This window comes from Bos grunniens, chromosome 18 (assembly GCF_055505025.1).
Source record: "Bos grunniens cultivar Pamir isolate PY7600 chromosome 18, Bosgru_T2T1.0, whole genome shotgun sequence".
NCBI classification, from domain to species: Eukaryota; Metazoa; Chordata; class Mammalia; order Artiodactyla; family Bovidae; genus Bos; species Bos grunniens.
The window spans coordinates 56,237,368-56,261,873 of record NC_141182.1 but is presented as its reverse complement, the minus strand read 5'-3'; the positions used below and the strand labels follow the sequence as shown (position 1 = coordinate 56,261,873).

The window sequence follows — 24,506 nt, the reverse complement described above, 5'->3', positions numbered from 1 at the left end:
TGTTATCGCGACATTTATCGGAAGGCGGCCATGTTCCTGAGATGAGTGAGACCGCGTGGGGTTTGGGACCTCGTGTCTGTTTCCGTGCAAGGTTTGAACGGGCCGTGGCGGCGGCCATCTTTTTGCGGGGCGAGAGACCAGAAAGTGTTAGGAACATGCACGCGCTGCGAAGCGCCATCTTTGTGAGGGACGGACACTACCCATGAACTTCCTGAAGTTTAATAAAAGTCGGTTTCTTTTGTGGGCCGTTTTTTCCCCAGAGAGTGGTTTCGTTGAAAATTTTAATTCAAATAAAAAAAAAGAATTTTAATTCGAATTTAAAAAAAACCAAAAAGGCCTTCTGCTAATTGTTGAACAGCGCTGTCCAATAGTACTCCCCGATATGATGCAAATATTTTCTATCTGCGCTGTCCAATACAGTGGTCACTGGCACTGTAAGTGGGGGGCGTGTAACTGTGAACCTCAATTTTTAATTTTAATTTTATTCGATTTAAATAGCCACATGGAGCTAGTTATCCACTGCGTTGGTCACTGCAGGTCCAAATCAATATCAATTTATTATTTTACCAATTTTTGGAAAGCAAAAATCTAATAGCAATTACCATGTACGCAGAATTGTGCTAACACACTAAGGATGGCTCTGTTAATTATTCCCATTTTGCTGATGCGGAAACTGAGGCATAGTTGGGAATTTGGGAATTTAACCTGAGCAGTCTGTCTCCAGCCTTACTTAATCACCTACCTTTAGAGAAATTAAAAGACGGTTGCTCCTTGGAAGAAAAGTTATGACTAACCTAGACATCTTATTAAAAAGCAGAGAATTACTTTCCCGACAAAAGTCCGTCTTGTCAAAGCTGTGGTTTTTCCAGTAGTCATGTATGGATGTGAGAGTTGGACTATAAAGCTGAGTGCCGAAGAACTGATGCTTTTGAACTGTGGTGGTGGAGGACTCTTGAGAGTCCCTAGGACTGCAAGGAGATCCAACCAGTCCATCCTAAAGGAGATTAGTCCTGAGTGTTCATTTGAAGCACTGATGTAGAAGCTGAAACTTCAATACTTTGGCCACCTTATGTGAAGAGCTGTCCACCTTATGTGAAGAGCTGTCTCATCTGAAAAGACCCTGATGCTGGGAAAGATTGAAGGCAGGAGAAGGGGACAGAAGATGAGTGGGCATCACCGACTCCATGGACATGAGTTTGAGTAAACTCCGGAAGTTGGTGATGGACAGGGAGGCCTGGTGTGCTGCAGCCATGGGGTTGCAAAGAGTTGGACACGACTGAGCAGATGAACTTAAATGAACTTTTTAAGAAGGAACACCAGAGTCCTTTTTACCTTCACTTCGCACTTTTTCGGAGAAGGCGATGGCACCCCACTCCAGTACTCTTGCCTGGAAAATCCCATGGACAGAGGAGCCCGGTAGGCTGCAGTCCATGGGGTCGGACAGGACTGAGAGACTTCACTTTCACTTTTCACCTTCATGCATTGGAGAAGGAAATGGCAACCCACTCCAGTGTTCTTGCCTGGAGAATCCCAGGGACAGGGGAGCCTGGTGGGCTGCTGTCTATGGGGTCGCAAAGAGTCGGAGACGACTGAAGCGACTTAGCACCAGTCGCACTTTTTGCGTACTGCGCCCCCTTCTGGCCAGTGTTGGCAACAACCCTCTGTCTTGTAACACCCTGCAGCTGCTACTAAGTCACTTCAGTCGTGTCCGACTGTGTGTGACCCCATAGACGGCAGCCCACCAGGCTCCCCTGTCCCTGGGATTCTCCAGGCAAGAACACTGGAGTGGGTTGCCATTTCCTTCTCCAATGCATGAAAGTGAAAAAGTGAAAGTGAAGTCGCTCAGTCGTGTCCGACTCTTATCGACCCCATGGACTGCAGCCCACCAGGCTCCTCCAATCCATGGGATTTTCCAGGCAAGAGTGCTGACTTGGGCCTTGTTGGGAGAATTCGAACTCCAGACTTTGGCCTCTTTCCTTAATTAAGTCTTGGCCTGAATTTTCCCAGCGCTCTCGCTGAGGCTTCACATTTACCAAAGACCTCAAATTTAGGCTTTTGCTAGACTTTTCCAGTTCAATGTACAAAGTTGTACTGAGTTCATAATCAATATATATAAGACTTAAGTGTATGTTTTATTCTGCTTCGAATTGCCTTTGAATTAATCATTTTAAAAGAAATCCTGGTACATTATTATATTTTTGTGGGTGTGTTAAATGCAATTTCTTTTAAAAATAAAAGTTGGTTTCTTCAATATAAATATTTAAATATTTGAGCAAATATTATGTCACATTTAAGTAAAAAGTTAACTTCTTTAATGTAAATATTTAAAATGTATCTTCTAGGAAGTCCAAAAATAGATCCAACTCTGAGAAGTTAGCATATGATGACAGGTGCAATTAAAAACTCTGCGGAATATACAAATTATTCAGTAATTTTGTGTTAGGACAAGTGGGAGACCATCTGAAGATAAAGTTGGATACCTAGTTCCTACTTTATGCCAACGTAAATTTCTGATGTGTAGGGATAAAATTTAGGTAGGCTTGAGAAATGAAGCCATGAAGAAAAGAAGCTATATATTAGAAGAAAACATGAGGTTTTTTTTTTGTTTCCACTTACAAGTCTAGTAAAAATTTTTTTAAGCACTGCATTTAGAATATACAATCTATGCTCCTAACAAACTTCTACAGGGGTCACAAAATATTCTTCTGATTTTTTTCCAATTAAAAAAAAATTGAATTATAGTTTATTTGCAATGTTGTGTTTCAGGTGTATTGATTCAATTTTGCATATATATATATATATATATATATATATATACACACACATTCTTTTTCATATTTTCCATTATGGTTTATCACAGGATATTGAATATAGTTCCCTGTGCTATACAGTTGTTTATCTGTTCTATATATAATAGTTGGCATCTGCTAATCCCAAACTCCCAATCCATCCCTCCCTCACCCCCCACACGGCAGCCACAGGTTTGTTCTCTACGAAATCTATTTCTGTTTCATAGATAAGTTCACTTGTGTCCTATTTTAGAGTTCACATATAAGTGAGGAATGGTTCATTTTTAATTGTCACTGTTTCAGTCCCTCTGGGATAGCATTAAGGAAGAGAGACTTTTTGTTTTAAAACCTGCTGTATCTTCCTCTGTGACCTAGTAGTTGTTTTATAATTTATTTTTTTGAAGAAAAAAGTTCTAGAGTTCTTGAATAACTTGGAAAGGATTTATATTTAGTTTAAAAAAAGGGGGGACCTGGAGTTGCTGCCTACAATATGTGCCAAACTGTGTATGAAAGTTAATGTAGAAAAAAGCCTGGAAGGAAATACATGACATCGCCCTAGTGGTTTACATCTCCAGGTGGTGAGATTAGGTATGATTTCCTGTCTGTGTCTTAAATGCTCAATACTTTGCAAATTGCTAAGAGCAGCTGGTGAGATTTTGATGATAAGGGAAGAGCAAATAAAAAATACTGCTTCACTCTGAGGGGGTGAGGGCAGTTTGGAGATGTTTAGGTCCTTAGCTTCTAGGTGTTGATCACAACTCACAGTAGGAAATCCTTTTTGTATTGTGACCAAGCACACTTATCTCTCTCACCCTCCTCTGCCTTCGTCAACTTGTCTGATTTTTAAGTCTTTTAACTCTCTCCTTTACCTTTTCTGGTGGCTCAGACGGTAAAGTGTCTGCCTGCAATGCAGGAGACTTGGGTTCGATCCCTGGGTTGGGAAGATCCCCTGGAGAAGGAAATGGCAGCCCACTCCAGTATTCTTGCCTGGAAAACCCCATGGACAGTGGAGCCTGGTAGGCTACTGTCTATGGGGTCTCAAAAGAGTCAGACACAATTGAGTGACTTCACTTCACTTTACCTTCTGTAATACATTTTTTTTTCTTTTCATTTCTATTCAATTTCATTACTATTTTAAGGCTGCTTACAAACCACCACCTTGAATTTTTTGAACTGCAGTGTGAACAGCCTTGGTGCTCAGTAACGAACTTCAGCCAACTTTACTTATCACTTGAGGGTGTATTTCCCTGTCTCTGACAGATCTCAGACATTTCCTAGCATTTCACAAGGGAAATGCACATATTAGAGTACAGAACGGCCCCCTCCTCAGTGAGCACTGAAATGCCTGTTAAAACAAGCCATTCATCTGTAGTGTCCAAGGTTGCTGTAGCCCAGGGGTTGAAGCTGATCTGGGACTAGAGTGCTGTTGCAGGGCGCTTTGGGCAGTTTTGGAACGTCCCTTCTGTTGGCCCAGAGGTCCTGATTCCCTGTATTTCTCCCCCAGGAATGATTAAGGTTATGTCTGAAGATTTCATTTATCTTCTTTAATGGGGAATGATGAGCATCTCTTCACATGCTTATTAGCATTTGTGTATCTTCTTTGGTGAAAGCTGTTTTCAAATCTGGGCCTAAGTTTTTGTTGGTTGGCTCATTGTTACTGAGTTTTAAGAATTTTTCTATGTATTTGGCATTCAAGTCCTTCAAGAGACATGATTCACCAATACCTTCTCCCAGTCTGACATGTCATCTTCTTAAAGTGTTTTAACATTTGGCTTAATACTTGACTGTACTGGGTCTTAGTTCCCGTTCATGGGATTTTAGATCTTTAGTTGCAGCAGATGGGACCTAGTTCCTTGACCAGGGATGGAACCCACAGGCCTTCTGCATTCGTAGTCGTCTTAGCCACTGGACCACCACACAAGTCCCAATGTTGCATGTCTTTTGAAGTGGCAAGTTTTAAGCCAAAATTAAGTGGTTTGGGCAGCCTATTGTGCTGCTCTAACATAGTGTCATAAGATTTAAACTCTGGGACTTTCAGTTGGTTCTGGAGGCAGCTCTGCTGGAGCAGGAGCCCCCAGGAGTAGCAGGGACACCACCCATTTGCAAAATGATCCTGAGACTTGAGCCTTCTTGGACATTTTGGAGACTAAGCAGAATACAATGGCACAGTGTGGAAGTTATTACCTGCTCAGTGAACCAACACACAAGTACTGCCCACCAGTCTCAAAGGGCAGCAGGAACCTAGCTTTCCTCCCAGTACAGATGGATGTACCTTGGTCAAGCCAGACCCCTCCGGGTGTCATCAGCGCCGACACCACTGACCGCACAGAACCTCCTCAGTAAGATGGGGCAGCGGGCCCACCTGGGTGTTGGGAGGTGACCAAGGGCTGGGTACCCTGACCCTTTCAGGGACTCATCCTGGCAGATCTAACAGGTCTAGTTTTAATCTTAAAAAAAAAACCCTTCTCACTTCTCTAATATCTCATCACTTATCTCTGCATTACAGTCTGGCATGGTATAGACTGAACAGCCCACATGCCCCAGTGAGGGACTGGTTTTAGGGAAGAGTGGCCAATTCCATACTTTGCAGCTGAATTAGGGAGACAATTTTATGTAAAATGGGCAACACCTGTCTCTACAGGCCATAAATACCCACAAATCCACAGGCATCTCAAATCCCTTGGCATGTAAAATCTCTACCAAGGTCAACTCTTCCATGAAAGGCAGTTTTCTGATCCACCTGTGGAAAGAGCACAGCCAGCCTTATTCTCCAAGTCCCCCGTCAGCCGAGAGCCTTGCTCCCCGGGCCTGCCTCTACAGCAGACACACACTGAAAAGACGCCACATTTCTTTAACAAAATAATTTATTGGTTTTGGATCACAAAATATAGGGAAGACACGAGGGCGATGCCTGTGATCCCTTGGCTGGAACTTCTCTTCCAGAGATACTTTTTGGGCATTCTCTCACATCCTAACAGCTGCAGAGTATAGTATCCGACCACGTGGGAAGCATGAACAGACTCCCTTTAAGTCATGCCAATCCTTTCCAATAGTCTTCCAGCTCACGTCTGCCAATACTGCAACTGGACTGGTTGTTCCAACTGTTTATGTCTTAAAGGTCTCACGAACAAACAGGCTGCAGACCAACGATGCCTGCACAGCCCCTGGACCCGCCTACACTGACTAATGCCCCTCGGCTATACCCCGTCTGCCTGTGGCACGTGCACGGCAGCCCCTGGGGGCCCCCACATCCTAGGGTGGCGATGGAGGAAGGGCAGGCCAGGCCAAGCATGAAGAATAAACAGTCAATTTTATTTGGCTCAGACTAGGAATCCATGAGTCTTGAGGACCTCTGTGAATTTGCCAATTTTCTTCTCGATGTTCTTTTCGGCCTGCTTCCGTAGCCTCTGTGGGGCCAAGATGACAGATAGTGATCAGTGGCTGCTCCCTGGGACTGTCATCCCAGGGACCCAATCCCAATCCCACTCCCCATTCCCACAGTGGGCCTTAGGCAGAGACTTCCAAAAGCCTAATAAAGAGGCGAGAGGTACCAGCTGCCTGGGAATGTGGGGCCCCTCCAGTACCAATCCCACGCTCACCATGAGCTGCTTCTTTTTCCGATAGTGGATCTTGGCCTTCTCCTTTCTCTTCTCCTCCAGGGTGGCCGTTACTGCCTGGTACTTCCAGCCAACCTCATGAGCCAGGCGCCCTAGGTAGGCAAACTAGAGGGGAGAGAGAAGAAACGAAGCTGTTAGAAAAGGAGGCCAGGGTGACTAGGGGAGGGGTGTTAACATTCTGTCCTAGAGCCTTCCAGCTTGTCAGGGAGCCATGCTCCCCGTTCCTCCTGGCATCAGCTGAGCCATTGGCATTTTCGGCACTGCCCGCAGTGGCATCCGCAGACCATCGTGAGAAAAAAAACCATCATCTGCCAGTCCTAGGGCCCTAAGTGCACCCTCCCAGGAAGCCTCAGAACTCCAAGGGCATCACTCAGCAAATCTGGAGGCTCACCTTGCGAGTAGGCTTCAGACGCACAACCTTGAGGGCAGCAGGAACCACCATTCGCTTTTTCTGTTAGAGAAGGAGAGGGGCTTAGAGACCTGGAGCGAGGGACAGACAGGGAAGAAGGCTGGCTGGGGCAGGCGTCTCAGCCGGTGCTCTTTTCACAGGGATCAAACAATGTAGGTAACTGCAGAACATCACCGACGCCAGCCATAGGGATACTGTCAGGGAGCTGGGACCTGCTCACCTTGTCATAGGGTGGTGGGATCCCATCAAACACCTTGAGGCGCTCCAGAGCAGCCTGGCCCCGCTTGGTCTTGTGGGGCAGCATGCCTGTGGACAGAGGACAGCAGGCCTGCTCAGTGGGGCGCGTGGGGGAGCCGCTGTCCTGCCCAGGCAGGCAGACAGGTGGCCTCAGATGGTAGTGCATGTGGAGTCATCTCACGGTCGGCAAACTCGAACACGAGTGGGAGAAGTCTTCATCACTGGCTACCTGCCCCCTCAGCACCTGCGGTCCCTGAGCCCAGCTCACCTCGCACTGTCCGCCAGAAGATGCGGCTGGGGGCTCGGAAGTGGTAGGGGCCACGGGAGGGGTTGGTGTTCATCCGCTTGCGGAGAAAGGCCAGGTATTTCACTGGGAAGAAGGGAGAGCGTGTAAGGCCTTAAGAGTCCCCAGCCAGGCAGTAACTCCTTCCAACGCCACGACCTCACTTCTGAGGGCCTGCTAAGGAACTCAGACTTGCATGTCCCACCACTGGGGGGTCTGCTTCCCAAGTCTGTGAAGCCTGAGCTCCACACAGATCCAGCCTCTCCAGCCCACCTTCCAGGCCCTAACTCACACTTATTTCTGTAGAAATTGCCAGAAATGTTGATGCCCTCACAGCGCACGACCACAACCTTGCGGCCTAGAGGGAATGGAAAATGGAACAATCAAGGAGGGCTAAAGTCAGGAAGCCAGGTGCCCAGTTACTGCCCAGAAAGGAGACCCCAGCCCTGCCTGAAACTGGCCCCTGTGCACAAACACACCAGAAGACACCAAATCTCCTACCCCAAGTCACAGAGCGCTAACTGGTGGAGCTTGTCTCATGCTCAAGTTCAATTTGTTACTCCAACAAAACATGTTTTGAATTCACAGCCCCTGACCCGGGAGGGGAGGATGCTGGCAGGTCTCAGAGCGGTGCATGGGGTTGATCTCACGGTCGTGAGACTCAAACGAAAGATGGTGATTTTTGCTCATCACTGACCTGCTGAGCTCATGTCTGATGGGAGCTGTGGGCAGCGGGCAGACTTACCCAGAAGCACCTGCTTGGCCACAATGGCCGCCAGGCGGCCCAGGAGATGGCCTCGGCCATCGAGCACCAGGACCTGTTGGAGACAGGTTGAAGAGCTCAGAAGGGCTCAGAGGCACCCACAACTTTGACTGCCCACCTCAACCAATTACTCCTCTCCATTAGTTAACTTACCTCCCAGAACACCTGCTAACCAGATATTAGACCCAAAACTAGAACTTAAGGCTCACTTTAGAGATGGCCAAGAAAGCAAATGACTCAGAATTTCAGTGAGCAGCTAAGATACAAAATAAACCAATCCCTCACATTTCAGCTGCTTCAAGGGCAGACATCTTTATGCCCAGATTATGTTCCATGGTCAGAGAATGAGCTACAATCTGAATCAACACTGATCACCCAGTTAGAAGAACCGGTAATCTGAATGCAACCTGTAGAACCTGGACAGAATCTGATTCTGTTCTGATCTCAAAGGTAGCTTTCTAGTGTGAGTATCAAAGCAAACAGGTTCAGAGCCAGTGAAGCTAGGCAGGGTGGTCAAAAACCCAAGCTTCCTCTGGTACTGACTAGCTCTGCATCCTTAGGGAAGCTTTAACAGCTCAAATACTAATCTAATCCTTGGCTTCTTTTCAGAAGTTCCAGCTCTTACCAAGTGCATATTATGTGAACGCAGGGACCCGTGTTCAGAGAACTCTACCACTTCCCTGGCTTCAAACTTAATTTTCCTTCCTGAACCACAGACCCCATCACATGTTCACCCCTTCCAGAGCCACTCCCTCCCTTTATCAGTAATAGGTTACACAAGGAAGGAGCCGGAGAAGAGTCAGTCGTAAGCTTCTACCTTCCTTGAGGCCTTCTAGCTGGTTAAACAATTAAGGATGTTTCAAGGATCTGGAACATTTCATTCATTCCAGTTGCTAACACCAGCACTTTTAGACTCCATCTAACCCCAAAGCAGACCAATTTGTGCCTGCCCCACATGCAAGAGCTCTCCCAACCTACAGCAAAGGTTTCGTGCCAAACTACCCCCAGTTGCAGGGGAACCCTGATGCACACTTTCACGTGGCCGAAGCAACCGGCGCCGGGGCAGGGCGGAAATACTCTCCATTTTGGCCTACCCCCGGCTTCTCACCGTCCCCAGGTGGCGTAGCCGCCTTCAGCGTGCTTTCCCATTGGTGGGGACACACCGGTTCAATTCCGCCAAGATCTAGATAAATGAGGCCTAATTTTAAAGTAACTCTTTTTGTGTAGGAAGCAAAGATGACTGCCCCTCGAAGAAAAAATAATGCCGCATTCTTACCCAGCCCAAAGCGCAAAAACTTCTTTATATTCCCGTTTTGGATTTCTCTTACCCCGAAAGCTTTCTGCTTTGCTCAGTTATGTCCTTAAGTTCCTTATGTCCTTAAGTTCCACAGCACACTTACGAGAGAAAAGAGGTCCAACCCCGGTCCGGCCTGGACCCCACCCGGCCCCACGCCGCCCCGGCCCGCGCGGAGCCTGTACCTGCCCCTCCGCCATCTTCGGCAGCTGCCTGGGAAAGAAGGAACCCTAGACGCAGGGTTTCTTATCCCTTGAAACAGGGGCGGAAGAAGTGACGCAACACGGCCGCTTTCTGTCTTCTCATTGGCCAGAGTGTCAGCCGCGTGCGCAGAAATGCCCCACCGGGAGGCGGGTCATCTTCTGACTATCCAATCGGAATCGTTCCCATCGAGCCTAGGCGGCCATGGCTGAGCCGGGCGAGATCACGTGGGGTAGGGGGCGGTGCTCTTCAGCCTCCGCTGCAGTATTCTTGAGGGGCTGGTAAGCCTCGCGTGAGTTGCCCGCGGCTTGCTGATGGGCGGGGCCAAGAATGCTGGAGGACAGGCGGTTACCCCCTGAAGCGAAGTCGCGCTGCAGGGCACGTGGTGGCCTGCAGGGGGCCAGGAGGGCTTGCCCTTCAGCGCTCCGCCAAGGCTTAGAAATCTGAATTCCAGTGCCTGTCTGACTTGTGATCTGACTAAATCCCTGGCCGTGTATGGGCTTGTGTCCCCAGGTGGGGATAGTCTTCAGCTTGAGAGCTGGCGAATGAAAGAATGACTTCTAGATGCCTGAAGTGAAGTTGCTCAGTCGTGTCCGACTCTTTGCGACCCCATGGACTGTAGCCTACCAGGCTCCTCGGTCCATGGGATTTTCCAGGCAAGAATACTGGAGTGGGTTGCCATTTCCTTCTCTAGATGCCTGAGTGTTCCCCAAAGGAGCTTCTCACTTTCTGGATTTTCTGGACAAAGCCTTTGCCTTCACAGTGTCCCTTGACTAGGCTGCCGTCCCCTCTACCCCCACCCCCATCCCGTTTTCTAAAATCTGGCTTGAGTCCTTCCTTTTAGAGAACCTCCCTGATATCGCTCAGGCTGGCTCAGGTACCGCCTGGGGGCTCCCACAGTGCCTACGCCACCTCCATTAGAGCGTGTGTCATCGTGTACTGGGGCTCTCTGGTGCCGATGTCTCTCCCCTCTGAACCAGGAATCCTGAGAGGGCAGGGCTGGTTCCGACTCACGTCTGGGTCCCAGCATTGCCCTCTTTTGGCCCTGGGCCCCGGGAGGACTCAGAAAATAGGTATTGAATGAAACACTGCATTAACTGAAAAACCAAACCCGAACCCAAACGGCCCCATACACACACCGTGTCCCATCCACAAACAAACCTGGCCAGAGCTGGTAGAAAATGATGATTTATATACAATTTCCTGGGGACAAGGGCTTTGTACAAAGTGGGGAAGGGGGAGCCGATGGTGGGTGCTGGCGTTGCCTCCATCCCGGGGGGACAGTGACAGGAGCAGGGTGGCCAAGGAAAGGACCAGGTTCTAGCTGACTTCCTCCAAGTTCCGACTCTGTGTCCGCTGGCAGGTGACTGCTCTCTCTGGGCCTCAGTGTCCTCCGCTGTAAAAGGGGATGATAGATGACTCACTAGGCTGTTTGAGGTTCCATGGACAGAGGAGGGGAAAGTAAGAAGCTCAGGGTACAAGCTCAAGTATAGACTTAATGCCCGAAAACAACTCCATTCACCGTGAGCACTCACTGTGTGTTTGGGCATTGCTGTCAAAGAAAACTTCGTGCAATGATGAACACGTTTTAGATCTGTGCTTTCCAAGACAGCCCTTGAGACCAGCCCCATGTGAAAACTGGGCATTCCTATTGTGACCAGCAAAACTGAGGAACTTAGTTTTTCATTTCATCTAATTTAAGCTTCAACTAATAGTGTGTTTATTGGGAGCGTGGGAAAACAGGGTATGAAAAGGGACAAGGATAAGAGAACAATTTCTCAATAGAAAATTGTATCTCAAAACCAAAAAGTACTGTCCAAAACAAATGCTGAAATGAAAAAAAAATCATTGAATTTAGAAACTGTTCCTTGATCCAGTTATTGGAAAACTTCTGTAGGTTTCAAAGAACTTGAGTATAGGAATCTACTTATGCAACTGTAAGTTTCATGGAATCTTGATACAGATCAAGTATTTCTAATAAAAGTTTCTCATATGAATTGAGATGTGCTGTGAGCATCGCATTACACATTGGATTCTGAAAACCTGGTATGGAAACAAGAATGTCAAAATATCTCAAAATTTTTAAAGTATTGATTGCATGTTGAGATGACAAGATTTTGGATACACAGGGTGAAATAACATAAATTCTTTAAGGTAACCTGTTTGTTTTTACTTTTAAAAAGATGCATTGGCACAATGTGGTAAATCAGCTATACTTCAATTAAAAATTTAAAAAATATATGCGGCTACTAGAAAATTTAAAGTCACATGTGTGGCTTGTATTCTGTTTCCTATGGACAGCATTGCTCTAGGGGGTTTTTTTGTGGTCCTTTCATTTAACCTCCTGACAACTCTAGCATGAAGGATGATTATGAGTCTATTGTACAGATAAGGAAACTGAGGCAGAAGAATGAAAGGCACGGATGCTGGAATCAGAGGGCCGAGAGTCCAATCTTGGCTGTCACTCAGGAGCTGTGTGACTTTCAGCAAATGATTGACCTCTCTGAGCCTCGGTGTCCGCCAAGGGGAAATGGGGATAATGGCCACCAGTTTCTCAATTAAGTGAGTTAATTTGTAGAAAGCTCCAGCACAAGGCCGGAGGCACTGAGGCACACAACAGGTGAGCGAGTGCTGCCAAGTGTTTCCTTTGGGCACTAAGGAACCCACGGGCCCCTCCCTGCCTTTCTCCCTCAGGTAACCACCTCCACCCCCAAACCGGTTCCCAGGTTCGCCTCGGAGGCTTCTTGCTTCCCCAGGGTAGGAAGCCCCAGCTTCTCTTCCTTACCTTTGAGGTAAGGAAGATGTAACCTCAAACATCTCCCAGTGCCGTTTTGCTTTTGTTTTTTTTTTTCACCCCACCCCCAGACTGGACAAAGTTGCTAGAATAACCTGAGCTTTTTCATACCTGGAGGGCTTTGCAGACCCTGCTCCTGGAGGCGGCTCTCTCCTGGCTTGCAGACTCCTGTATCCAAATACCTCCCGGCCCGCTGAGCTTCACTGTTCAGAATGCCGAATGCGGACTGTCCCTCCTCCTCCCAGGTTCCCGCTGGGCCAGACCCAGCGTCCTCTGCCTGTGCCCCTTCCCCTTCCCTGCTCTCCCCTCGACCCCATCAAGCCTGTCACTCTCCAGCCCCGTCCCTCCTGACCCCTGACTCTGCCTGTCCCCTCCTCTCCACCCCGTGGTCCTGTTCCAGCCCCTGCTCAGACCTTGTCCTCTCTTCCTGGACGCTCACCTGGCCTCCTCCTTGGCCTCCAGTCTGTCTGTCCCAGTCTGTCCCCCTCCATGAGGGGTCTTCTTACATCCAGAGCTAGCCCACCACTTCCCTGCTTCCACTCTGTCATCCCCCACCCCCATGGCCCCCACATCAACAAGTCCAGGGTCCTCCAGGAGCCGCAGGAGCAGAGCATCCTGGGGATGGGAGGGGCAGGGTACCGTGCCGCCCATGGAATCCACCACCTCCGGTCACCCCCTGGACCCTCTCCACCCACTCTGCGCACCCTGCTGGCTCACCCTCTCCCCAGGGTAGCGTGTCCTCCGTCTCCTCCTCCACCGGCATAGGCACCAGGCAGTGGCCAGCAGCAGGAGGGCCACTGGCAGCAGCAGCAGCAGCAAGAGGAGCAGAAGAGGGGACTGAGGGGCCGGCAGGGACGTGGCTCCCAAGGCCCCAGGACTCCTTGGGGGCAGCAGAGTCGGGGAGTCTGCCAGGAGAGAGGTCAGGTGACTGAGAAGTAGGGCCAGGCCAGGGAAGGGGAAAAAAAAGGCCTGCCTGGTGCTGGCTGTGTGACCTGGGGGAGGGGGTGGGGGTAGGCTGTGTACTTCTCTGGGCCTCAGTCACCTCATCCATAAAGTGGGTATAATTATTATACCGACTTCATAAGGTTGTCACAGAGATTAAGTGAGTGAATATACAGAAAGTGCCTAGAACAGTGCCTAGCACATAGTAAGGTTGCATTTTATTGATTTTTTTAAAGTCACTAATAGGACTTCCCTGGTGGTTCAGTGGTTAAGAATCCACCTGCCAATGCAGGGGACGTGGGTTTCATCCCTGGTCTGGGAAGATTCCACATGCTACAGGGCAACTAAGCCCCTGGGCACAACTGCTTGACCCATGCAATAGAGCCCATGCTTCAAACCAAGAGAAACCACTGCAATGAGAAGCCTGAACGCCAAAACTAGAGAGTAGCCCCACAACAAGGGCAGCAACGAAAACCCGCACAGCCAAAAGTATATTTAAAAAAATAGTCACTAATAACTTTTTTAAATTGGTATGCTTGTTTACTTGTTTAACCAGACCCTATAAATTTTTTAAAAATATTTTTATTATTTACTTTTATTTGTTTGTTTATTGACTGGGTGGCATTTGGGATCTTACTTCTCCAGCCAGGGATCAGACTTGTGCTGCTTGCTTTGGAAGCTCAGAGTCTTAACCACTGGACCGCCAGGGAAGTCCCAATAATTCTTTATTTCAAATATATCATTTTACTTGTTTTGGCCTTGAGGCATGAAGGATATTAGTTCCCTGACCAGACCAGGGATTGAAACTAGGCCCCTAGCAGTGGAAGTGCAGAGTCCTAACCACTGGATCACCAGGAAATTTCCTGCATTTTAGAATTGGACAAACGTGTATCTAGTGCTTACCTATTGATTTATATATTCATTTTCTTCCCCCAGTAGTCTATGAGGTCCAGGAGGGTGACAGGAGACATTGCCAGAACCTAATATTTCTTACTGTTGTTGTTTAGTCACTAAGTCATGTCCGAGTCTTTGCGACCCCAAGGACTGTAGCCCACCAGGCGCCTCTGTCCATGGGGTTTCCCAGGCAAGAATATTGGAGTGGGTTGCCATTTCCTTCTCCAGGCACCAGGGATCAAACCCCAAATCTCCTGCATCGGCAGGCAGACTCTAAGGCTGAGCCATCAGGGAAGCCCAAATAGTTAATTTACATAAATTAAATATCTGAGTCAATGGACAGATAATAGAACAATGAAAGATACTCTGTATGAAGCCATGATAGCTCACTAGGCCCCACTTGAGCTGGCCCCCTTTATTCCCTCTGTACCCTCACTCCACACCTTTTCCCCTTTGCTTACTTGGCCTCAGCCACTGGGGCTCCCTCTTGATTACTTAAACAGGGAGGCAGGTTTCTGCCTCAGGACCTTTGCACTACCTGTTCCCTGGTTTGCAACTTTCGGTGACTTTCCAGCCGACCACTTCAAGCCATGATTCCACCACCCCGTTTTAATGTGCCTGCATAGGACTCATTACACTCAGACACTTTCCTGTTTATTTATATGTTTACATGTTTATCATGTCTCCCTGATCAGCAGGTTAGCGCCCCATGGACACAAACTTGGTCTTGTTCTGTGCTGTGTCTCCAATGCCAAGCATCAAGGAGATGGTTAGTAAAACTTAGTTGAATGGATAATTAGTGATGCATGTAAATATGAACACCAAACAGCGGTTAAGTGGTTAGGAATTCATCTTAACATGCAGAGGATGCCGGTTCCATCCCTGGTCAGAGAACTAAGATCTCACACATCAAGGGACAACTAAGCCTGCACACCAACCAAAAGCCCATGTGCTGCAATGAAGACCCAGCGCAGCCACACACACACACACACACACACACACACACACCTTTTTTAAAAAAAAGGAGGACTTCCCTGGTGGTGCAATAGATAAGAATCTGTCTGCTAATGCAGGTTCAGTACATGCTGCAGGGCAACCAAGTCTGTGTGCCAAGACTACTGAAGCCCTCCGGCCTAGAGTCTGTGCTCCCCAACAAGAGAAGCCACCGCAATAAGATGCTCACACACCGCAAGGAAGAGGAGCTCCCTTTTGCAGCAACCAGAGGAAGCCCACGCACAGCAACAAAGACCCAGAGCAGCCAAAAGTAAATAAAATTATTTTTTAAAGGGCTCTTTGTGCTTGAAATAATTATCTTAAAAATTATAAAACTATGAGAATTAAATTAAATAGCATTACTGATTGCCAGGGCAGAGAGGTGGGAATTTGGGAATGAGGATCAAGTTATGCAAACTCAGGGATTTCCCTGGCAGTCCAGTCCAGCAGTTCAGACTCCTAGCCCATTGCAGGAGGCACGGGGCCCATCCCTGGTTGAGGAACTAAGATCCGACAAACCGTGTGGTACAGCCAGGAGAAAAAAAAAATTTGTTTTTCATAAGATGCAATCCTAGTCCCTAGTCCCTCAGAATGTGACCTTATTTGGAGATCAGGTCTTCAAAGATGTGATCAAGTTAAAATGAGATGGTTAGTAGTGGCCCTAATCCAATATGACTAGTGTCCTTATAAGAAAGTGGAATCTAGACACAGAGATATGCATGGGGGAGAGCACCACGAACATGAAATTGGCCATCTACAAGCCAAGGGAGACAACTGAAACAGATCCTTCCCTCACAGCCCTCAGAAGGAGCCAGTCCTGCTGACTCCTCAGTTACAAGAGGATGAACTTTTAGTCTTTAAATCACCTGGTTGGTGGTACCTTGTTACAGCAGCTGATACACACTACTTACTACACACACATGCATGCCTGCAGTTATGCATACATAACTGATAAACTCTGAAAAACTCTGTGGATTGCACCCATGTCAATTTCTTGTGCTGTAATTAACATTACCAAGCAAAATGTACCACTGGGAAGGCTGGGTAAACGGTGTCCAGGACCTTCCTGTACATTTCTTTGCCCCTTTCTTTGAGTCTGTAATTATTCCAATGTAAAAAAGTTTTAAAAATAAACCCACCTATAACATACTAAAAAATAACAAACACTAAAAATCCTGAAAAATAAGTGAATTTACCTTTTTAAACTTTTTAAACATGGCTATAAGGAAATTTACACTCAAACATGTGACTCTCATTCTGTTTCTATGGGATAGAGTTGCCTCAGAGAAACAGGCAAGGCTGGTTATTCCCTTCTCAGGGACAAGTAAACTGAGACCCAGAGGGGGGTGAGCTTGGGGAAACAGGCCCAAGTCACACAGCCCATGGGAGCCCTGAGTGGAATGGGTGAGGAGTGGGTGGGGCCGTGGGCTTGGGGGCAGTGGGAGGCTTTACCCGGCTGACACTGTAGTTCCAGGCACCGGGAGAAATTCCGGTGGGTGATCCAGGGCTTCAAGGCCTCCAGCTGCTGGTGAGTGTCCTGCAGGAGGTGGGAGATGTTGGCCTGGACGAAGCGAAGACAGCTGGGAAGGGGCTGGGGGCACGGGAGGGAGACGTCACCACGGCATCACCCCCAGCGTCACCTCAGGTCAAGGGTGAGGCCTGGGTCTCATGGAGAGTCTGGACCTTTGCTCCCCCTGGTTGCTAACAACCAGGCCCAGTCAGACCTGGATCAGGAGGGTGTTTAGGGTCCCCTCCTTCTCCCTGTTGCTAGGGGTAAGAACCTCTTAGCAACATCCTTCAACAGGGCCTGAGAAATGAGCAGAATTGATGCCTTTGGCCCTTACCCCTGGGCATCCTCCAGTACTTAGAGAAGTGTCACCTCCCACACCAGGCCCCAGCAGGTCTGAGGTTCCAGCTCCACCTCCCTCGGGGTGCTCCCAGTCAAGGGGAAACCTCCAGTAAGGCCTAGCAGACCTTTGCTGCCAATCCCTAGGAAAGCATCAGGCTCTCCGCACTTGTCCCCCAAGTTCAGGGCTGACCTGGAAGGCACATGAGGTGACAAAGTGTATCTCTGTGTTGACATCCTCCAGCAGTTTCTCCATCTCCGACCCAGCCACGGTCTTGAGCCGTCCCATCCAGCGCTGGGCCAGGACCAGACGCCAGAACGCCCCGCAGAGCTTGTCCTGGGGGGAGACCACCCAGGCTCTGGGTCCCGCGGGTGGGCGGAGGGGGCTGGGGGCCAGGACTCCTGGGTCCCCAGGGAGGGGGTGGCCTGGTGGGCACACTAGCCTGGCCCCTAAGGGGGCGGTGAATCTTGAATTTCTCCTTCCCACCTCCATCCTGGGCCCCTCCCGTCTGTGACTCACGTCCTGCAGGTTGGAGGCAACAGTGACCGGGTAATCTTGAAGCAGGTACTTGGACTGCGGGAGAAAACGGGGTCAGGCCTGCGCAGACCGGAGGAAACAAACTATGGGGAGCCAGAGTGAGGGGGCGGGGACCTAGAGAGAGGGGGCGGAGACCCAGAGAAGTGGGGAGGGGACCCATAGAGAGGGGGCGGGGACCCAGGGAGAGGGGGCGGGGACCCAGGGAGAGGGGGCGGGGACCCAGAGTGAGAGAGAGGGTGGGGACCCAGAGAGAGAGAGAGAGGGAGGAGACCCAGAGAGAGGGGGCGGGGACCCAGAGTGAGGGGGCGGGGATCCAGAGAGAGAGAGAGAGGGTGGGGACCCAGAGGGAGGGGGCGGGGACCCAGAGAGAGAGAGAGAGAGAGAGAGAGAGAGGGAGGAGACCCAGAGAGAGGGGGCGGGGACCCAGAGAGAGGGGGTGGGGACCCAGAGTGAGGGGGCGGGGATCCAGAGAGAGAGAGGGTGGGGACCCAGAGAGAGAGAGAGAGAGAGAGAGAGAGGGAGGAGACCCAGAGAGAGGGGGCGGGGACCCAGAGAGAAGGGGACGGGAACCCAGAGAGAGAGGGCGGGGATCCAGAGAGAGAAGGCGGGGACCCAGAGAGGGGGCGGGGATCCAGAGTGAGGGGGCAGGGACCCAGAGAGAGGAGGTGGGGATCCAGAGTGAGGGGGCGGGGATCCAGAGAGAGAGGGCGGGGACCCAGAGTGAGGGGGCGAGGACCCAGAGAGAAGGGGGCGGGAACCCAGAGAGAGAGGGCGGAGACCCAGAGAGAGAGGGCGGGGACTCAGAGAGAGGGCGGGGACCCAAAGAGAGGAGGTGGGGATCCAGAGTGAGGGGGTGGGGACCCAGAGAGAAGGGGGCGGGGACCCAGAGTGAGGGGGCGGGGATCCAGAGTGAGGGGACGGGGACCCAGAGAGAGAGAGGGCGGGGACCCAGAGAGAGGGGGGCCGGGACCCAGAGGGGGGGCGGGGACCCAGAGAGAAGGGGGCAGGGATCCAGGGTGGGGAGATGGGGACCCAGAGAAAGGGGGACAGAGACCCATAGCGAAGGGGGCAAGAATAGGGGGACGGACGACGGATGGGAACCCAGAGGGAGGAGGCAGGGGGCTACAGAAACTCTTGACAGGGGGAAGTCAGAGCCAGAGACAGCACCTCGGGCTCCTATTGGGAACAGGGACGCTCACCAGTTTGCCGATCTTGATGGCAAAGGTGGAGGAGATGGGGCTGTGGCGGAAGGAGCAGTCGGGGGTCCCTTGGAGGCCAGGGCTGAGCAGTAACAGCAGCAGCAGAAGGGAGGTCTGCGGGCGGGGCAGGGCGGGGGCTCCATGGACTCCACACACGCCCCCCTCCCTCGTGGAGGCTGCCTCCGGCAGCCCCCTGTTCTCTCTTCCCTCTTTCCCCTTTCCAGCTTTCCCGCTTCTCAGCCCCTCCTCCGCTTCGCTCCTGTGTGCCCACCTCCGACCATCTTTCCCTGTATCTCTCTGCTTCTGGACACGTGCTGACCAGTTTTCACCCTCCTCTGCCCGCTCTGTCTGTCTCACCTCCCATCTCCGCACCTCAGCCCATCTCTCTCCACTTCTGCTCACCTCTGCCCAGGATTTTCTCATCTTTGCCCATTCCTCTGTCTTTTCATGCTCATCTCTCCTGTTTTTCCCTAGATCTGAGTCCTATCTTCCCCATTTGCCCCCATCTCCCTGTTTCTTCCCCCCACCCCTGTCCATCTCGCCTACTTCTGTCCACGTCCCCCGACCTGTGTCAATTTCCCCTACCCCTGTCCATCTCCTCATCTCCCCCACCCCTGTCCATCTCCCCACCCCTGTCCATCTCCTCATCTCCCCCACCCCTGTCCATCTCCCCACCCCTGTCCATCTCCTCATCTCCCCCACCCCTGTCCATCTCCCCACCCCTGTCCATCTCCTCATTTCCCCCACCCCTGTCCATCTCCCCACCCCTGCCCATCTCCTCATCTCCCCCACCCCTGTCCATCTCCCCCACCTCTGTCCATCTCCCCCACCCCTGTCCATCTCCCCCACCCCTGTCAATCTCTCTCACCTCTGTCCATCTCTCTCACCTCTGTCCATCTGCTCACTTCTGACCACCCCAACTCTGTCCATCTCCCCCCACCCCTGTTCATCTCCCCACTCGTGTCCACCCCAACTCTGTCCACCTCCCCTCTAAGCTCTGCCCATCTTGACACTGCCATTCCCCCACCTTAACCCCAAGGGATACGCACAGTTGGGCTCCAGGCTGGCGCCAGCACTACCATTTCTGCCGGGGGCCCTTCATGCCTGTGGCCGGATCTTGGAAGGGACAGAAGAGCGAGTCTCGGACCCCCACACCCCAGCCCCTTCCTTGCCCGCCCCTTCACCTCCCCGCCCCTCCCTCGGTCCTTTGATGTGGCTAAGTTTCCGCCTCCTACTCTATAGGGCTTCCTGCGTAAAGCACAGTTACGGTGAAAACTCCTCATCTCCCCTTCTAAGAACTCCGACGTCCGGTGCCCGCAACTCTGCTCAGGCCAGGGACCCAGGAACCCGACCCCCCGCCGTCTGCGCTCAGCCCCAGGAGGGGGACCCCGGCCCCGCCCTTCGGGGACCCGGAGTCCATTTCTCCTCACGCACCAGGCTTGCCCCAGCTGGGTGTGGAAGGGGCCACGCCGGGTGACAGCCAAAGATCGAAAGTGAAAGGAAATTTTGGGGGGAGAGTGAGCTGGGGTGGATCGGGCTGGTGCAAGGGGCGCCACCTGGTGGTGACAGGTGGCAGCTGACGCCGCAGAGGGCGCTTTAGCGGGACTTACGCTCAAGGGGTCTGAGCTTGGGTTGATAGCCCGGGTGGGACACAGTGAATGTGGCGCGGGGGCTCCAACGTGGATCTGTCTCTGGCTAGAATCAACGCAGCTCGGGAAAGGAGGAGGTCACCCTGAGCCCTTCACCTTTGCCTTGAAACCCCACCCCCACTCTCCAACCCCCATCTCCTTCCACAGGGAGTAAGTGACAGCTCCAACCTTCCAGGTGTTCGGGCCCAAAGCCTTGGAGGGGACCTGTGACTCCGTCTGCCTCTCACTGCCCACTGACAGTCCGATCCATCAGCAAGTTTGTTGGCTGATCGTCAAAATGTGTTCAGAATCCCACCGCATCTCACCCCCGCCACTGCCACCACCGTCACCCACCTGAAAATCGTTTCCTCCTCACCCTACCAGCCTCCCTGCCTCAGCCCTCGCTTGCCAGTCTGTTCTCCATGTGCAGCCTGAGGGAGCCTGTGAAGATCTAAGTCCCCTCACCTCCCTCCTCTGCTCCACGCTGCCCCCTTACCCGCGCACCTGCCACACGAGTCCAAGTCCTCACTGTGGCCTAAACAGAGCTGGTCTCTCCTCCTGCCTCTCTCCAGTCCGGCCACACTGGCCTGAGGCAGGCACATTCCTGCCCCAGGGCCTTTGCACTGGCTGTTCCCTCAGTCGGGAATGCCCTTCCCCGAGATACCCACATGGCTCAACCTGATCTCATTCAGGTCTTTGCTCAAATACACGATGCAAAGGCGAGCTGCAACTACCGAACCCGCCTTCTTCAACTGCTCAAGCCTGTGTGCCAGGAGCTCATGCTCTGCAACAAGAGAAGCCACGGCAATGAGAAGCCCGCGCACTGCAGTGAAGAGGAGCCCCTGTTCGCCTCAAGTAGAGAAAGCCAGAGCATGGCAATGAAGACCCAGTGCAACCCCAAAAAAATTTTTTTTAAAAATACACAAGGTGAAGCCTTCCCCAACCAACCTTTTTCAAGTCGCAACCCCCTCCCAGCACTCCCACGCACATGAGCTTTGCTTTCTCCCTTGTCACTTATCAGCTTCTGACACACCACTGCAGTTCATTTATCTTCTTTATTGTCAGTTGTCCCCATTAGGACTTCAACTCCAGGACGACCACAGTATCTGTTCATCCTGCTGGATCTCCAGCACCTAGAACCATGACTGGCTCACAGGTGCTCCATCAATATTTGTTAAATGAATGAACAAAAGGATCCTGGCCCCCTCTGCGTTGTTGTCATATACTGGATAATGCACCTGCTCCTGGGCTCTGTTTCTTGGGTGACAACCCCTAATTCCCTGGAACTTCCAGATAGGCGTGTCTCTGTTATTAAGAAGGGCTCCCTGACCACATCTGAGTTTACACTAATGAGGTGACTCAGGATGGGGGCTGGGCAGGACCAGAAAGTCCAGTCACATGACTAGAGGGCTGAAACTTCTCACTTCCAATCTCCAACCTCTCACCTTCAACTTTCAGGGAAGGAGGCAAAAAATTGAGTTCAACTTCTGTCTCCAACTTCACATGGCTTTTTGCTCTTCCTCGTCCTCTCCTCTTTTGTCTCTCTTTTGGAATTATTTATTTTTGGTTGCACTGGGTCTTCATTGCTGCATGGGCTTTTCTCTAGTTGCAGAGAGCGGAGGCTACTCTCTAGTGGCAGTGTGTGGGCTTCTCACTGGTGGCTTCTCGTTGCGGAGCACAGGCTCTAGGGCACTTGGGCTTCAGTAATTGTGGCACCTGGGCTCAGCAGTTGTGGCTTCCGGGCTCCAGAGCACAGGCTCAATAGTTGTGGCTACGGGATTTGTTGCTCCATGGCATGTAAGACCTTCCTGGACCAGGGATTGAACCTGTGTCCCCTTGGCAAGCGGATTCTTTACCACTGAGCCATCAGGGAAGTCCTCCTCTTTTGTCTCTTATAAAAAAAAACTTGTATTTAGATACAGGGTCTACTTGGATAACCCAGGATATCTTACCTTGAGATCCTTAACTTACTTGCATCTTCAAGGATTATTTTCCAAGTAAGATCACATTCATAGGTTCCATGGATGAGGAAGTATTTTGGTGGCGCCACCACTGAAGCCGCTAGTTCCCTCAAAGCTGTTTCTCATCTCTGGGCCTTTGCACATGCTGTTTCCTCTGCCAGGGATGCTCCCTGCCCGCCACCTCCCCCACCCCACACCTTTTCTAATTAGATGCTCATTGCCCTTCAAGGCTCAATGCAATCACTATTCATTAGGGAAATACAAATCAGAGCCATGGTGAGATTATCACCTCACATAACTTGTTAGGTTGGCTAACAGGTTATGACAGAGAGGGGGAGGTCCTTGGTGGTCTAGTGGTTAGGATTTGGTGCTTTCACTGCTGGTGTCCAGGTTCAATCCCTGGTCAGGGAACTGAGATCCCACAAGCCAGGCAGCACAGCCAAAATAAATAAAATAAATAAATGTTGGAGAGGGGATTGTGGAGCTTGGTAACTTGGTACAGCCACTATGGAAAAAAGTGTGAAGGTCCCTCAAAAAATAAAAAATAGGGACTTCCCTGATGGTCCAGTGAGTGTGGGTTCAATCCCTGATTGGGGAACTAAGATCCGATATGCCAGGCAGTGCGGCAAAAAAAAAAAAAAGATTGGATTATATACTGAGAAGTAGCTGAAAGTGGATCTTTTGTCCTCACCACAAATAGGTGACAGATGTGTTAACTGTGATACTCATTTCACAGTGCATAAAAAAAATCCCATTGTAGACTTGAACTACTGATATATACAATGTTTAATTGTCAATCATACTTCCATAAAGCCGGGGGAAAAACTCAATGAGGATGGCAATTGCCTTGTGGAGATTCCTGCCATCTCTCATCCTCACTTCATATACAGACAGACACACACACACTTAAGTTGGGAAAGGTGTCTCCTTTGGGCTCCCAGAGTGCCCCGAGCTGCTTCTACTCTATAGTACTTTACCTGTCACCGTATGTCACGTCTGTGTGTCTTTTAACCCGAGCTGAGCCCACCTCTCCTCTGTTTACAAACTCTCTCTGGCTCCCAAGTGCCCTTGAGACAAATTCCCAGCCCCTGCTGACATCTTCATTTTATTTGAAATAATTTGACTGCACCACATCCTCGTTGCAGTATGTGGGATCTAGTTCCCTGACCAGGGATTGAACCCAGTCACCCTGTAACGGGAGCTTGGAATCTTAGCCACTGGACCACAGGGAAGTCCTAACACCTTGCTTGGTTTTGGCTCAGTGAGACCCACTGCAGCCTTCTGATCTCTGGAGCTCTAAGATAATACATTTGCATTGTTTTATTTAAGCCACTATCTTGTGGTCGCCGTTACAGCACTGACAGGAAGTGAATGCGCCTCTCATCCACTACATGAGCTCATGAGGCTAAGTAAGCTCTGTCTCGTTCATGGCTGTCCCCAGCACCCCACTCACAGCAGGCGCTCAACTGATTTTTGCTGACTGACTAGATGGCTGTCTTAACCAGGAGCTCTTGCCTCTTGGCCAGAGATGATTGGACCACTAGTAGACACCTGTGGCATTCATTGTCCTCTGTGGTCTTTGTTGGGGTTATGGAGACCTGCTGTAGTTGGCCTTGACTAATTAAAGCCTCAGGACTAATCGGAAGGTCACTGAGGCAGCCCATAGAATCCGGGAGGAAGCTGTTATCAAACCTCAGAGGAACTACAGCCTTCCAGGGACTTTCCTCCAAGATGTTCCTTGTGTCTTTCCTGTCTAAACATCCAGATTCTGGGAGAGGTGATTTATTCTGCCCAGCTTTAGCCAACTGCTGATAGAAGGTGTCCGTTTTCATTTGCTCCAGGACAAAATCAACCCCTAACAGCATGTTTGCATACCCATCACAGAATCTACCCAGTGAGCTTGGAACTATTAGCCCCAGTTTACAGATGAGGAAACCAAGCCTCAGAGTGGTTAAGAAGCTTTCCTAAAGTCACATGGCTAGAAGGATTTAGAATAAGTAGATCGACAGATACGAGACCCAAGAGATCACGTGACCCAGAGACCAGACCTGAATACACTTCCTGCTTGCATTCAGGTTCTTAGGACCTGTGTGTCTTGCCCTATTTTCCATATCTCTG

At 50.4% G+C, this 24,506-nt stretch overlaps 2 protein-coding genes and 4 non-coding genes across 21 annotated transcripts; all 6 read right to left on the bottom strand.

Moving 5' to 3' along the window:
- Positions 1-6,080: 6,080 nt before the first annotated feature.
- RPL13A (ribosomal protein L13a) lies at positions 6,081-9,617 on the bottom strand. 6 transcript variants are annotated; one of them, XR_015146285.1, is made up of 8 exons: positions 9,578-9,617; positions 8,081-8,153; positions 7,628-7,693; positions 7,321-7,422; positions 7,036-7,121; positions 6,798-6,886; positions 6,389-6,511; positions 6,081-6,196 (listed from the first exon to the last, which is right to left on the bottom strand). XR_015146285.1 is itself a non-coding variant. In XM_086353615.1 (8 exons), the coding sequence occupies exons 4-8, from the start codon at positions 7,391-7,393 to the stop codon at positions 6,110-6,112; spliced, it is 429 nt and encodes a 142-aa protein (XP_086209741.1). In that variant the 5' UTR covers positions 7,394-7,422; positions 7,628-7,693; positions 8,081-8,153; positions 9,427-9,617; the 3' UTR covers positions 6,081-6,109. The 6 variants fall into 6 exon arrangements, 4 of the variants coding, with proteins under 4 accessions (XP_086209741.1, XP_086209739.1, XP_086209742.1 ...); XM_086353615.1 differs by having other exon boundaries at positions 6,798-6,857; positions 9,427-9,617; XM_086353613.1 differs by having other exon boundaries at positions 6,798-6,857.
- On the bottom strand, positions 6,631-6,719 carry LOC147354236 (small nucleolar RNA SNORD35). The gene has a single exon (XR_015146721.1). It is a non-coding gene; the product is annotated as a small nucleolar RNA SNORD35 (small nucleolar RNA).
- Positions 6,927-6,997, bottom strand: LOC147354235 (small nucleolar RNA SNORD34). The gene has a single exon (XR_015146774.1). It is a non-coding gene; the product is annotated as a small nucleolar RNA SNORD34 (small nucleolar RNA).
- Positions 7,197-7,281, bottom strand: LOC147354234 (small nucleolar RNA Z195/SNORD33/SNORD32 family). The gene has a single exon (XR_015146746.1). It is a non-coding gene; the product is annotated as a small nucleolar RNA Z195/SNORD33/SNORD32 family (small nucleolar RNA).
- On the bottom strand, positions 7,952-8,035 carry LOC147354233 (small nucleolar RNA Z195/SNORD33/SNORD32 family). The gene has a single exon (XR_015146747.1). It is a non-coding gene; the product is annotated as a small nucleolar RNA Z195/SNORD33/SNORD32 family (small nucleolar RNA).
- A 1,148-nt stretch (positions 9,618-10,765) lies between the features above and the next one.
- Positions 10,766-22,520, bottom strand: FLT3LG (fms related receptor tyrosine kinase 3 ligand). 11 transcript variants are annotated; one of them, XM_086353604.1, is made up of 8 exons: positions 22,380-22,520; positions 19,849-19,915; positions 18,800-18,913; positions 17,583-17,636; positions 17,256-17,399; positions 16,669-16,807; positions 13,105-13,292; positions 10,766-10,989 (listed from the first exon to the last, which is right to left on the bottom strand). In XM_086353604.1, exons 2-8 carry the CDS (start codon positions 19,879-19,881, stop codon positions 10,783-10,785), a joined length of 879 nt encoding a protein of 292 aa, XP_086209730.1. In that variant the 5' UTR covers positions 19,882-19,915; positions 22,380-22,520; the 3' UTR covers positions 10,766-10,782. The 11 variants fall into 11 exon arrangements, with proteins under 11 accessions (XP_086209730.1, XP_086209733.1, XP_086209727.1 ...); XM_086353607.1 differs by lacking the exon at positions 22,380-22,520 and adding an exon at positions 21,873-21,988; XM_086353601.1 differs by lacking the exon at positions 22,380-22,520 and adding an exon at positions 20,932-21,185.
- Positions 22,521-24,506: the final 1,986 nt, after the last annotated feature.

What these genes read in the sequence shown, in the direction of transcription:
- RPL13A (XM_086353613.1), bottom strand. An exon ending in CAATTTCTACAGAAATAAGT is followed by an intron (nt 7,423 to 7,627) that starts GTGAGTTAGGGC and finishes CCTTCTTCCCAG; the next exon opens with TGAAATACCTGGCCTTTCTC. An exon ending in GTCTGAAGCCTACTCGCAAG is followed by an intron (nt 6,512 to 6,797) that starts GTGAGCCTCCAG and finishes TCTCCCCTCTAG; the next exon opens with TTTGCCTACCTAGGGCGCCT.
- FLT3LG (XM_086353600.1), bottom strand. Translation starts at nt 20,082, where the DNA reads ATGAGGAGTTTTCACCGTAACTGTGCTTTACGCAGGAAGCCCTATAGA. An exon ending in CCATCAAGATCGGCAAACTG is followed by an intron (nt 17,637 to 18,799) that starts GTGAGCGTCCCT and finishes TTTCTCCCGCAG; the next exon opens with TCCAAGTACCTGCTTCAAGA. An exon ending in TCACCTCATGTGCCTTCCAG is followed by an intron (nt 16,808 to 17,255) that starts GTCAGCCCTGAA and finishes CCGTGCCCCCAG; the next exon opens with CCCCTTCCCAGCTGTCTTCG.